This window comes from Cucurbita pepo, chromosome 3, assembly GCF_057944985.1.
Source record: "Cucurbita pepo subsp. pepo isolate OVF chromosome 3, ASM5794498v1, whole genome shotgun sequence".
NCBI lineage: Eukaryota > Viridiplantae > Streptophyta > Magnoliopsida > Cucurbitales > Cucurbitaceae > Cucurbita > Cucurbita pepo.
The window spans coordinates 4,183,038-4,196,904 of record NC_141800.1 but is presented as its reverse complement, the minus strand read 5'-3'; the positions used below and the strand labels follow the sequence as shown (position 1 = coordinate 4,196,904).

The 13,867-nt window shown below is 36.7% G+C and overlaps 2 protein-coding genes across 5 annotated transcripts; one reads left to right on the top strand and one right to left on the bottom strand.

The window, feature by feature from the left end:
* The first annotated feature begins 640 nt into the window (after window positions 1-640).
* On the top strand, window positions 641-2,333 carry LOC111789856 (HMG-Y-related protein A). Its single transcript, XM_023670567.2, has 2 exons — window positions 641-847; window positions 1,573-2,333. Exons 1-2 carry the CDS (start codon window positions 797-799, stop codon window positions 2,071-2,073), a joined length of 552 nt encoding a protein of 183 aa, XP_023526335.1. The 5' UTR covers window positions 641-796; the 3' UTR covers window positions 2,074-2,333.
* A 2,352-nt stretch (window positions 2,334-4,685) lies between these two features.
* On the bottom strand, window positions 4,686-13,446 carry LOC111790816 (senescence-associated family protein). Of its 4 annotated transcripts, XM_023671882.2 has the most exons (14): window positions 13,046-13,446; window positions 10,547-10,621; window positions 10,262-10,424; window positions 9,369-9,521; window positions 8,870-8,943; window positions 8,364-8,440; window positions 8,208-8,279; window positions 6,426-6,494; window positions 6,205-6,251; window positions 5,956-6,085; window positions 5,798-5,866; window positions 5,618-5,721; window positions 5,383-5,458; window positions 4,686-5,029 (listed from the first exon to the last, which is right to left on the bottom strand). In XM_023671882.2, exons 2-14 carry the CDS (start codon window positions 10,590-10,592, stop codon window positions 4,838-4,840), a joined length of 1,272 nt encoding a protein of 423 aa, XP_023527650.2. In that variant the 5' UTR covers window positions 10,593-10,621; window positions 13,046-13,446; the 3' UTR covers window positions 4,686-4,837. The 4 variants fall into 4 exon arrangements, with proteins under 4 accessions (XP_023527650.2, XP_023527652.2, XP_023527651.2 ...); XM_023671884.2 differs by lacking the exon at window positions 10,547-10,621 and having other exon boundaries at window positions 10,262-10,496; XM_023671883.2 differs by lacking the exon at window positions 10,547-10,621 and having other exon boundaries at window positions 10,262-10,492.
* Between the last annotated feature and the right edge of the window lie 421 nt (window positions 13,447-13,867).

Below are 13,867 nucleotides of genomic sequence, written 5' to 3'. Positions count from 1 at the left end.
TTATGCGGGTGGACTAAAATCGAACATTTTAAAAAATAAAAAATTTGCAACCCCTTTCTCCTTTCTTTTTTTTAGGTACCGGTCTAGTTGAGAAGATGCTCGGAAACTGCACTATCACAAAGGAGTGTCGATTTGGGACATTAGTTAGTTGTGTTTGATTTCGTTTTTTCCTCGTCACAGATTGATATTTGGTTCTGTAACTTGATTTATAAATTATAAGAAAATTAGAAATTAAATAGAAATAAAAAATAATAAAAAAAAAAAAATTAGGATAAACTTGTAATCTAAAAATAAAAGGAAAAGACATTTAAGTGGTCAATTCCAAAAATCTTTGTTTGTTGCAGTTGCCACTTGCGAGGGGCTTGTCCGTCGTTCTCACAAAGCTTGGAAAAGCCAGATAAAGAGGGGCAAAATCGTAACTTCACTACCTGCGTTTTCAAGGAAGGTCGTACCACGTCATCAATCCGTGCAGAACTTCGATCGACAAATACAGACCGTCCGATCATCATCCACTAGAAGATTCCAGCTGTTCACGATTCACATCAAAATTGCAAAACAAAAAAAATAAAATAAAGGGGAAGAAATTACTCAAAATAATTTTTTTAATATATATATATATTTTTTTATTGTTTCCTTTTTGCAAATCTGTGCTCAAATCAAACAGTTACAGAGCAAAATTTCGTTCGAACAGCAGTAGTAGGTTCCTCTCTCTCTATCTCTAGCTGCTTTCGGAGTGACTCTTCACCTTCTTTCTCTGTTGGCTTCACAGAAATTAAGGCTTCTGTTTCAATCTTCAATGGCGGCCGAAGAGGTTAATAAACCTCCATCACTTCCTCCTTACCCTGAGGTACATTCGTTTTCCTCTCTATTTCCCGCAATTTCTGATATCCATCAACCAAAAATGATGATATGTTCTGTTTTTTCTCTCTTAATTTTTTGCTCCTCTTCGTCTCACTACCTCTAATTTGTTGAATCTATTATGGATTTGTGTGTTAATCTGTTCTTGAATTAGGGTTTCTTCTGATTTTCTGTCTTGTTTACTGAATTTTGTTGTTAACAGGAGAAAATCCTTGTTTCCTTGTGTTTCCTTGTGTTTCCTTGTGTTTTCTTGCATTTTCTTCTCTAATCTGAGCGTTTGTTTTTCGGAAAAAACATGAAACGTTGATTATTCATCGGAGATTTTTCATTTCTTTAGCTCTTGTTAGAGATGAGATGAATGTGCTTCTGGTTGACTGCAGTTTCTTCGATGATTTGTTTCTGATCTTATTTTGAATGATTCTTCAGTTCCATCATCCTTAATGAAATGGTTTTGAGGTTTGAATTTTGTTTGAATTAGAAGAGATTTGAGATTAATGCCATTAACTGAATTTGCTGGAAACAAGTTCATTTGAAATGTGCTTCGATTTGAATTCTCTTGAAATGCTGAGAAAGAAGAATCCTGATTGATTTGGCTATCAAGTTTAAAATTAGATTTGCAAATCATTGAAGCTGATAAAAGTGGATCATGAAAATGAAAGGAAAAGGTTGAATTGAAACACCATTTTTGAACGAGGGGCGTTTTAAATGTTGCAGATGATATTTAGGGCTATTGAGGCATTGAATAGTGATAATGGTTCAAACAAATCCACCATATCGAAGTACATTGAATCAACATATGGGAACTTACCAACTGGGCATTCATCTTTGCTAACGCACCATTTGAACATGATGAAAGCCAGTGGGGAACTTGTGTTCTGGAAGAACAACTACATGAAGAGGGATCCCACGGCACCTCCCCGGCGGGGACGTGGCAGGCCTCCGAAACTGAAGGTGCCTCTGCCGCCTGGTTCTGTTTTATCCCCGCCGAAGCCAAGAGGCCGCCCGCCTAAGGACCCGAATGCGCCTCCAAAACCTCCCAAACCACCAAAGCCAGTGCAGATGAAGGTATCTTCTGGGACTGGAAAACCGAGAGGACGACCAAGGAAATTCCCTCGGCCAGCAACCCCGCCAGCTCCTCCAGTACCGAGTGGGAGGCCCAGAGGTCGACCTCCCAAGGTGAAGGGTCCATTGACAGAAGTTAGCGTTCAACAATAGATTGTTGCAGTGCAGTGTTAATTGGTAGTATCTTGACTCTTTCTCTATCTCACTCGTATCTATCTCTCTCTTTGTTGCTGTGTGGGGAGTTGTAGTTGTAGTGTTAGTTTTAGTTTGATGTGGGTGTGGGTGTAATTCATGTAAAATGTGTAGTGGTTTGTGAGTCTCTGTTGCTTTCTAATTTACAAAGTGAACATTGACCTGTGCTAATCATAATTTGTTCAGTGTTTCAATCCTTAAAACATCTTTATTTCTTCAAACATGACTCATCAGACTGGTTGTTCTTCCTTTGTGAAACCCCATATGAACACATACACAAGTGTCACTATAGCAAGAGATGTTACATCATGCCCAAATATGGTAAGGTTAAGCAGTTGACTTGTAGGGATTAGACGAGTGTGAATATAGAATTACAAGGCTCTAAAAGTCAATATGGGAAGAGACAAGGAAAATTCCTACCAGGTTGGATTGGTTGCGTGAGATCCAATGATTAGAGTGAAGAATGAGTCTTGAAAAGGGGTGGATTGTGAGATCCTACATTGAATGAAGAGAGAAACGAGTGTCAGCGAAGATATTGAGCCTTGAAGGGGGATGAATTATTAGATCCCACATTGATTGAAGAGGGGAACGAAACATTTTTATAAGGGTGTGGAAACATCTCCCTAATAGTCGTGTTTCAAAATCTTGAGAGGAAGTTCGAAAGGAAACGTCCAAAAACGACAATATTTACTAACGATGAATGTTAAGATAACACTTCTAAAGAAAGAAAAACATTCTTGTACTTTTAAAAGGTGTCCCCTTTAGGCTTATCCATTTCTGTTTGTCACTGGATGTACTTTGAATAGATGGATTGGGGATTCATAGAACCATAGGGAAAGATTTTGAAGGATTGAATAGAATTTGAACTCTATATAGGCTAATCAGTGAGTCGATAGGCCATTTGGCCCACTGCTATGATGGGTGTATTGAATGGTTGGTGTTTATAAAAGGAGCATGCCAAATGCTTGCTCGTTTTTCAAACGCGTCTTGGTCTTGGAGGAGTTAATGATGTCGTCACGTAAGTAACTTAGTTCTCTCCCTTTAATTGGCCGTTCTATTAGAGTTAGAGTCCATTCACGATAAATGTAAGAATTTTAAATTGCAAAAGGCATCGACAAAATTTTCAACGTTACAAATTTGATAATACACATGTTTATGTTCTTTTTTCTCTCATTGATTGTCTTCAAAATTATGATATAACTCTCGATTTGTCTATAAAACTCAAACATATTAACTCGCATATGTTAACCTACAATATTGTTCAAACATTTAAATTTTTTTTCTATAGCCAATATATCTCGATTGAAAGGGAATTAGATGATCTTTAAGAAGAGAGGCAAAAAAGTGGGAAAATAGGAAAGAATAGCTGGAGATGAAGCAAACGAGAGAGAGACAATGTAAAAGAGAGGTGATGAAGTGTTGATAAACATTTTTGGTCTAACACAAACAACAATTTAAACTTTGATCCATAATAACAATTAATTAATTTTTTTTTTTTTTTAAAGTTCAAAACAATTAAAAACTTAAAAAGGTATTTTAATCCAAATTAGTGTTATTGTTTTTTAAGAATGGAGGCAAAGATGGATGGGATTCCATTTATATTGGGGATTTTGAAGGGTCTGTGTTTCAGATTCAGTAGTGCTTGCTTCTGTTCTGACTTGTGAGGATCATCCATTACTGTTCTGCAGCATGGGACCAAACAAAGACAAATTACAGAGAAAGACAGACAAATTACAGAGAAAGACAGACACAGACATCTGATTAAGAAACAACATTAAAGTAATTGACTATATTTCATGTCTAATTAGTTATTGACCGTTCTTATATGCATAATTAATTAATGGTTGACCAGAAGGTATTGTTCTTATATGCATAATTAATTAATGGCTGACCAGAAGGTATTGATGTAAATAAAGTTTACGGTTAATTTTTGGGCTATCCCTTTTTAAAATGTATTTGTTTAGTGAGAGGTCTACACTGTTTTGTAAAAAGTGTATTTGTTTAGTGAGAGGTCTACACACTATTACAAAGAATGTTTTGTACAAAGAATGTTTTGTTCTCCTCTCTAACCGTGGGATCTCACAGTCCACCTCCCTTCAAGTTCCCACGTCTTTGCTGACACTCCAATCCTCTCTCTTTTGGAGCCCAGCGTCCTTCAATCGATGTGCGACCCTCCAATCCTCCCTTTTTGGAGCCTAGCGTCCTTACTGACGACCCTCCAATCCTTCCTTTTTTAGAGCCTAGCGTCCTTATTGACACATTGCCTTGTGTCTACTCACTTCGAGGCCCAACCTCTTCGTTTGCACATCGTTCGGTGTTTGACTCTGATACCATTTATAACCGTCTTATTATACTAACTGTCCAAGTATACAATTAATTTCTACTATTATTATTGATCAAAGATCACAATGCAGAAGTAATTAATGATCCACTGATATATGCATTCAATGATTGACTTTATCCACATAAATAGCTTTTACTTTAGATAAAATCATTACATTTTAAGTAAATAATAAATGATCTATGTTTTAAGGCAGTTTGGTGTTTCTGTAGAGTGAAAAAGGTAAAAAAGATGAAGAAAAAGAGGGCTGTTGCCTTATATTTGTAAGAAAAATCCCATGAGATAAAATGACAGTTTCCTTTACAGCAGCCTCCAATTCTTTTTTATCCTATGCTCTTAAATTAAGCTATCTACAAGTGAAGATTTTGGTTCTAATAAGATCTCTCACAATCGATCTGCATCATCGTCGTCGTCGTCGTCATCATCGTCATTAGCTTCATTGGCTTCCATGGTGGTCTTTTGGTTCACTGTAAAGCTCCAGCTGTCTCCTTCTTCTATTTCCCACTGTTTCTTCAGCTCCTTGATGGCTTTGGATGCTGCAGAAGCTATTGCTGGGTTACTATCTTCCGCAAGTCTCTGCAAAATCAATAATAAACATGCAGCCATCAGAGGCTGAGAATGATGCTAGTTCGGTTTGATTAGCTCTTTGGAATCTAGCTTAAAAGACTTCCCCTTTTGTAGAAAGATTAATAAAATAGGCTTTCAACTGCATGAGCGAGAGCAAGTGAACGAACGAGACCCGCATGAGGGTGAGAGCAAGTGAACGAACGAGACCCACATGGGCGAGAGCAAGTGAATGAACTAGACCCGCATGGGCGAGAGCAAGTGAACGAACGAGACCCGCATGAGCGAGAGCAAATGAATGAACTAGACCCGCATGAGCGAGAGCAAGTGAACGAACGAGACCCCACAAGAGAGAGAGCAGTTACCTGCAAAGCTCCCATGCCTGCATTTCCAAGAGTCCACATGGATGGGGCTGCTGCCAGAGCATTGGCCAGTGCTTGTCTTGATTACCAAAACAACAGCAAAGATCAACTTATTACCCCATTGAAGCAATAATAGGAAAAATAACACAGGCTTAAAATTTCCAGTATCTCCAAGAACACACTCTAATTCTAAGCAAGCTATATTACAAGCGTCCATCAGGAATCAAAATCAGCATACCTAGTATTTTCGTCTGGAGAGCTCGAACATTCTGCAAGTAGCGATACGCTGCTTTTGCCATCCATTGCATCAAGATCCATGAGAGTTCTAATCAACAGCTCGAGCTACGAAAGAAAGGAATAACTAATGAGCAAATCGAAACCTTTGTCATTGTCAACTTGACAGTCGAGAAATTCAGACCTCATCTGGATCAGTATAATCAATTCCATCAGCTTGAGAGAGGGCAGAGGCCATGCTCCAATAGATTTCCTATACATCCATTTGATGGAGAATATTGTAGTTATGGATACAAACTGTGAAATGAAGAACAATTATTGATGGCCATAGACAAAAAATACCTGAATAGCAGAAATGCGATCAGTTGATAGTTCACCGGTTAAGAAATCGAGACTCTTGCCGTTTTTTTCTAGTTTTATACGGCCCATCACGCCATTGGCAATTGGAAACCCGGGTTCGTTAGACAGAGGACTGCAAATGAATGTCAAAAGTTTAATTAGCTATCAAATACAATCTCTCCTGGCTCCTATAGGGAAATAGAGAGAGAAGAGGAGCAAATGGAGAGATTCTCAAGTAAAAGAAGAACTTACAATTTGTACATCTTTCTCACCATCATATCATGTATATTTTTGACAAACTGCAACAAAAGAGTACATAAAAAGGTTAAATCTTTCTTGGAAGCAAAAATTAAATCGAAAAGGATAACAAAAAAGCTACTTCAAATGACTAGAAGTTTAGGGAAATTAGTCAAAATCATTTACGGCTCTCCACCCCCAAGAAAAGAAACGAACACTGTGTACATATGATTTACCTCTAAAGCCGTCATGGCATCTTCCATTGCCCGCTGTTTAGCACGGAAATCAGCCATGCGCAAATCAGCCTGAAAATTGTGAAGCAGCAGTCAGAGCTATGCATGAAACTACACCCATACAAAAGACAACCAAAAAGGAAAAAAAAAAAAAAAAAGAGAGAAACTGCTTTGCTCCACAAGATGGTAGTACTGTTCAAACCCACCAAATAAATTCCGTCGTAAACCCCAACTGACTCGACATCCTCCCAATACCGACCCACAAATTTCTAAGCCGGTCTTCAAATTCCCACCAAAATAACTCTCGCTGCAGTCTCTACTCCATCAAATGATTTAATCACCCAACTCGGAATTGTTCAGGTAGGAAGGAGAGGTTTTTGTGAATCTAAATTGTTTTCAGTCATTTTTTGAGTCTATTTCTGGTTTGGAGATCAATAGAGGAAAGAATTTGATTCTGGATATCAACTGTGATTCAATCAAGATGAATAGGTGGGCAGCATTAATGAGGAGGGAGGTAGGTTCCTTTTGTAGTTCTTATTTAGGTCGCAACCATCATAGTTTTCCTTTTCGGGACCTTGTTTTTTCTCTAAAGGGGTAGATTCCGACCTACGTTCAATCCTTGTTTAGCATCCTTGTGTCAGTTAGTAAGACTTCGGAGAAGCTTTCGGGAGATTTCTTATGGAAAGAGTTCGATGAAGGAATGGGTCTCATTTAGTGGAGTTGAAGAAGATGTCTAAGCCTACACACCTTGGGGGGTTAAGTTTTCGAAATGAGGAATTGTTAGCCAAGTAGTTATGGCGTTTTATCCATAAGCCCAATTCTTTATGGCAAAGGGTCATTGCAAATAAGTATGCCCCCATGCTCATGATGGTCTTTGGATGGGACCTTCAAAGGCACTTCCAAAAATTCGGGGAAAGCTACCTCCGTTGGGTTTCCTTATTTTTCTTTGTTTATATAGTATGAGATGAGTCATGGGAGGGATACCTATTTTTGGGTAGATATATGGTTGGGAGACAAACCCCTTTGCTCCTTTCTACCTTATTTATACCATCTTTCCTCTATAAGGAATCACTCGGTGGCTTCAGTTCTTCTTGCTCAAAGAATAAACTCACCGCTAGCAGATATTGTTCTCTTTAGATTTTTCCTTCTAGACTTCCCCTCAGAGTATTAAAACGCGTATGCTAGGGAGAAGTTTCCACACCCTTATAAGAAATGTTTCGTTCCCCTCCCCAACCGATGTGAGATCTCACATATCTTTAGCTCAATTTAGAGTTTTGTCCTTCTTTGTCTGACAGGGAAACAACAAACATTGTTAGCATTTTGTCCTGGTTGAGGGTTCTTTTGTTCATCTTGAGAAAGGGGATATCTACTTCCAAAGGTTTTTCCTGCAGCTATATATATATATATATATATATATATATATATATATATATATATATATATATATTTAATTAATTTATTTATTTATTTTTACTTTGGAAGGTTAAAATTACCAAGTGAAGTGAAGTTCTTTTCTTGACAAGTCCTCCACAGAAGAATTAAACTTTGGACAGTTTTTCAAGGACTTTGTCTAGGTTGATGGGTCCTCAGTTGCATCCTTTGCAGGAGAGCAACTAAGGACATTAGCCATTTTTAGCCGGACGAGTTGTCTTCGTCGGGTCATTTTGGGATTGTTTTTTCGAGGAGCATGGTTTTCAATTTTTTCGAGGAGCATGCCTCAGTTGCATCATAAATGCATGCATCAAGAGTAACTAAAATCAAGAATATCGGGATACAATAAGGTACCTCTAAGGCTCCATCACTCCAATGCTCATCTGCAGCACTTTTCAGACTAGATTGAGCCTTTTCTCTCAAAGCCTGGAAGAGAATAGAAGTTCAATAAATATTAATGGATTTAATATTCTATCCATATAAGATTCAAAATTATCAATTTAAGCTTACTGTAGCAATGCGTCGCAGTCGCTCAGCTTTTTTCTTCACATTACGGTCAATTGTTTCTGTATCCTCTCTAGCTCGAGCTAAACAACAAAAATATAGGAGTTTACAAGTTATGTTATAAAATTATTAGTGACGAAAACATATGCAAATATGAAAATAAAATGCAGGAAATAAACAGAAAAAGGAAGCTCATATTTCAAAAGTTTGAATGTTACTGGTGGATGACATGAAAAGGGAAAAATAAATTAAGAAAATCATAAAGAAGATGGGACCAAAAGAAAACCACTTCTGGATTTGGATTGACCAGTTGGAAGAATCCATGTTGAGGGCAAACATAGACTGAACAAGTAGCAGACAAGCCAAACCCAAAATTCTTGGAGGCAAAAAACTAGCAAAGATGAGTTAGAACATGCATGAAAATATAGTCCTCCAGGTTTTTTGAGTACCAAAGGACAAGATATGCAGGCGCACGATGTAGGAAAAAAACTGCATCATAAGGAAAGGGATACCATCAAGCTTAAGAAACTTAGATCCAAGAACAGCAACATCTTGACGTGCACGTGCATCCAGTCTCATTATGCCACTGATAATAGTAGGAAAATATGTAAATAAGTTCAAAGTGGATGAAAAATCTAACATTTACATGCATCATAACCAACACAGACATATCCACTTTCAAGCATATATCATAAGAGCGTGTGAGCAGCTATCCATGAACCTAATAATGGTATAACTTTGATAGAAGTTTTGAACACAACTTTTCCTGAATATGTTCTTCTAAAATTCAAATGGAACAAATTCATTTTATCATGATAACCAGGGTAATTCGTTTTTTCTCTATATCAAATAATCCAAAATGTCTCTATGTTTACATTTGAATCGATCATATGCATCTAAAGCACAGGTAAGAGTGAATACTAACTACTAATACTGACAATCTTCATTGAAGTAGTTAGATAGACATCATTACGACCACGAAAGAAAATGATTCTGAAACATGGATATTACCGAGAAAGCAATACAATATCATTGCGAGCCCTTTCATTTACAAATTTTGCATCATTGTACGCAAACCGACAGGCTTCAGCTATTCCAGGGTTGTACTTAATGGTCCTTCTAGGCACGGTCGGCTGCTTATCTTTATCATCTCCTGTTTGGGCACTGATGAGGGATATAAATAATCTTATTATGTGAGCTCAAAATATCACTAAGAATAATAGTTTGTGTTCTTCGACAACTATCGCTGATTATGTGATTTCCCTGATCTTAACAAAATTCAAAATCATACAAGACTTCATAATGATTGCGAAATGGTCAGCAACAAATTGATTGAATGTGCTATATGAAGTCTAAAATTAAATAACTTACATATTTTAGATTATAGAAATAATGAAGCATTTATAAGTATAATAGGCAGAAGTAGAGAAAGGAAAAGGAAGACATTTGAAATAATAGTTTTCCTGAATAAAAAGGAAGAAAGCTGCCTTCCCTAAGAATAGGAAGGGGGTAAAAAGCTCATATTCCTTATGTTGTCCTTGATATTATTCCCCAGGTGAGTGTATGTGTGCGTGCATATAAGTGAACTTAGATATATTCCTCAGTATATTCATTATAGCAAGGTAACACGAATAGAATATCTGTAGTTTCTCCATGGGAAAGCCCAACAACATAACACTGCACTTAAGAAGGTGACTTGACTACCCTTGAGTTCTTATATATAATTTGGTAGAACATTCTTTAAAATAACTTGATGCTTTTCTCTTACAAAGGGAAATGAAAACGTACAATTCATCTCAACCAATTACGTAGGCATAGTAAACTATAGAGACAACATTAGATCAGTAAACTTTTAGAATCAAACATGTCAGAAAATTCACTAATGATTGTCAGCATCATCTTACCATCTTAAACCTGCAGGATTATCAGAAGGCATAGCACATTCTTTAGTATCTGTATGATGAGTCCCTGTTGAGGAGCATAACACTGCAGGTTTGCGTGACAGGGTAAAGCACAAAGGTTTTCCATATGAGTTCCGCCGCCCATGACTAGAAACTTTGACTTTTGCTGCAAGAGACATCCATGGAGCTCCCCAATGTCAACTCAACAGCTTGATGGATTTAATTTTTCACGTTCTGACTTGGATAAAGAAGAAAGAACTCCATAAGAATTAGATAAAGTTGCCTTACTGGTCACTACTGGGCTGCTCGAAACCTTGATTGCAGTTAATGCCATGGAAGGATCAATGAGAAAAAGGAATGAACCTAGCAAGGAACGTGATCTTAGGATAACTCACAGCCAGATTGGCACAAAAAGATATTTCATAGATTCTATATTGATCTCTACATAAAATACACAAATAAAACTAACAGATACATTTTAAATTAAACAAGAGCACAAAAATTAAATATACATCCTTCATATTGAAAGGATGCTTATATATGAAGTGTTATGGCAGTTTTGACTAGATGACAATCACAAGAGCAGGAATTCAGTCATTTTCACCCTGCTGTTCAACAACATTGTTATTCACAACAAACCACAAAATAGATAATCATACTTGATGTACCGAGTATGCTACATATTCCATTCTGAAAGAATATTCCTAGTACTCCCATCAGCAATGGTTTATGTACCACACTAAAAGCATCTGACATACTCTTAAAGTGAGAAATAGTTCAACAGTTGTTTAGATTGTTCAAATTAACCACTAAACTACGATTAGAATCGGAAAATCTCAAGGCTATAAAATCAGGTTTTTCTTGGGTCTTCTTTTCAGAAAGGAAAGTAAAATACTTGTCATTTGTTGCAAAAAGAGGTAGTCTTTTCTATTTCTTCAATATTAGTTCTTCTTTGACGCAAAGAATGTGTTGGCAAATATTTTGATGTCTCCAAAAGACATGATGCCACGCTGATAACTGTAGAAAGCCCAATCAGTAGATGCCCATAGAGAAGTTAAATCTATGTGACTCCCAAAGCTCCTCACAACACTTCTTCACCTCTCCAAAAAAATTTATATCAAGAAAACGAGACTGCCACATAATCTTTTCTGTCATTGAACCCCTTCTCAAACAGATAAGTACACAGAGTTGGGAAATACTCAATTTTGATTTCTTTCGCCACTTTGTACTCTAGATAAAATTTCTTGAAATTTCATACTTTGTCTTCATATAAGAAGATATTTCATCCTCTTTTGAGCTCGTTTTCTTATTAATATAATGTTTGTTTTCTATCCCATATATTGCAAGTGTAACTATCTTGCTTGCTTTTCATATTAATTTCAAGAGAGGTACATGTGACTTTTATAATACATAAAGAATACATAAAAGCTAACTAAATCCTAGATATTAGGTAGCAATAAATATGCATAAATCTCTAGATACTGGTAACAACAAATCTAAATAAATCTGTAGATACTAGGTAACAATTTGAGGTGATAGATATTTTTTGAACAATTTAATGATATAATTGAAGCTTAATTTCATATCATAATCAACATTTTACACTCTAACAATGGAACTAGATATTTCAATGCATATCCAAAGTGATTTTTTAAAAAATAAAGGTACTTTTCACCATCTGCATGTCAACATGCTTCTTAATAAAATGGAATTGCCAAACGAAAAAATAGGCATTTGTTTGAGGTTGCACGTGCTATAATGTTTTCTATGCATGTTCTAAGTAGTTATGGGAGAGGCTTTACTCGTGGCTACTTATTTGATAAATACAATAACTAGTAAGGTTTTGAACTTTATAACTCCCTTGAATGTATTAAAACCATTTTTTCCAACTTGTCGCATACATTTTGGTTGCACTGCATATGTTCACATATCTAGCCCTTTTCGATTGGAGCTTGATCATAGAACTACAAACTCCATTTTTTTGGGTTATGCTTCAAATTAAAATAGGCACAAATGTTATGATCCTCAGAGAGAAAGATAAAGGGAGGTCATTTGTTTTCTCAGAAGTAACTTTCCACAGTTTCAGTCAAAAGTTACGTTTCCTTGTGAAACAAAGACATACCAATTTCCTAGCGCTGGAAGTCAATGGATACACATTTCAATACTTTATCGGCTATTCACACTTAGCAAAAGACCTAATTTTAGGGATGGGGCTAACACTCTCTTCAGGTTTCTCATTTGGAAAGGTTAGCACTTGCCTTGCTGAGGCACTTCCAACAATTTTCTCCTCGGCTCTTCAAAAGGAACTCTTCATATTTCCTCCAAGAATATGATCTAAACCATTACTAAAACCTACATTGGCAGTTCCCACAAATCAAATAGTAACTCCTTATGATTCCAACTGATCGAGGAAAATTAATCACATTCAAAGAAATCTGCAAATCACAACGCTTGATCCCCACTTGGGAAATTTGTTCTCTCAGGTAACAGATCATAATTGTATGGAAGTTAATAAGTTGAAATTACAGCATCAAAATTCAATAATCCAAACAATAACACTAATTTCCATACCAAGCTTAATTGAAATAAGAAAAGAATCAAAATCAAGCTATAAGCACCAACGAAAATGAAGTTTACATTCATCAAGACAGCAAATATAAAGATCAAGGTAGAGTGATGAGTAATAACACAATCTCAGGAGTTCAAAGCTTAAAACACGATTAGAGAAAACCCGATCAAAGAAAAGTAGAGCTAGGAGCATCTGAACGAGCAAACTGCAAAACTAACCTGTCCGAAGGACCAAAACAGATTAGACAATAGAAAAGGGAGATGAACAGCTGCAAAATTTGTAGTGAGGGACAAAGGGGAAGCAAATGCAAGGGAAGAAATTGGAACCACAAACAAAATCTATGGCGCCGTGAAAGCCAACACAATCGGACAAACAATGGGAATGAAAATGAATGGATGGAATGAGGGCCTACGGGGTCAGCAACTTCTTCACATTCAATGGATTCGCCGCCGTCCACACGTTATGATGACTACCCATTCCCAATTTCACCACGTATGGATAAATCTATTGACTACCAGTTCGAAATTCATGTGATTTCCTCTAAAATTCAATGGATTTTTTTTCTTCATTGCTTCCGGCCATGATAGAACGGATAAGAATGGATAAGAGGCTCTGAAATGGACGTGAAGGGATGGAGATCATTTTTTATTTTTGTTAAGGTAAGAATGAATTATCGAATATTTAACCTTCATTAACATTTTGTTTTTTTTTTTATTAAATATATTAAATGTCTCTTTAATAAATATTAAATAGTGCACGGTAATACACATGATACAAGCGTTATCGGGAATGATTGGGCGTAAAGCGTCTGCCATCAAATCCCAGGGCTCAACCCTGGACAGGAAGTTGAAACTACCAAGCTGGAGTACGATAGGGGCAGAGGGAATTTCCGACGGAGCGGTAAAATGCGTAGAGATTGGAAAGGACACCAACGGCGAAAGCACTTTGTTGGGGTACAAAATTTAGTCGAGGTAAACTGAATCGAGATCAATAAACTCAAAAACTTTAGTCCAAAGCTCAAATCGAAAATTTGAGAGCTC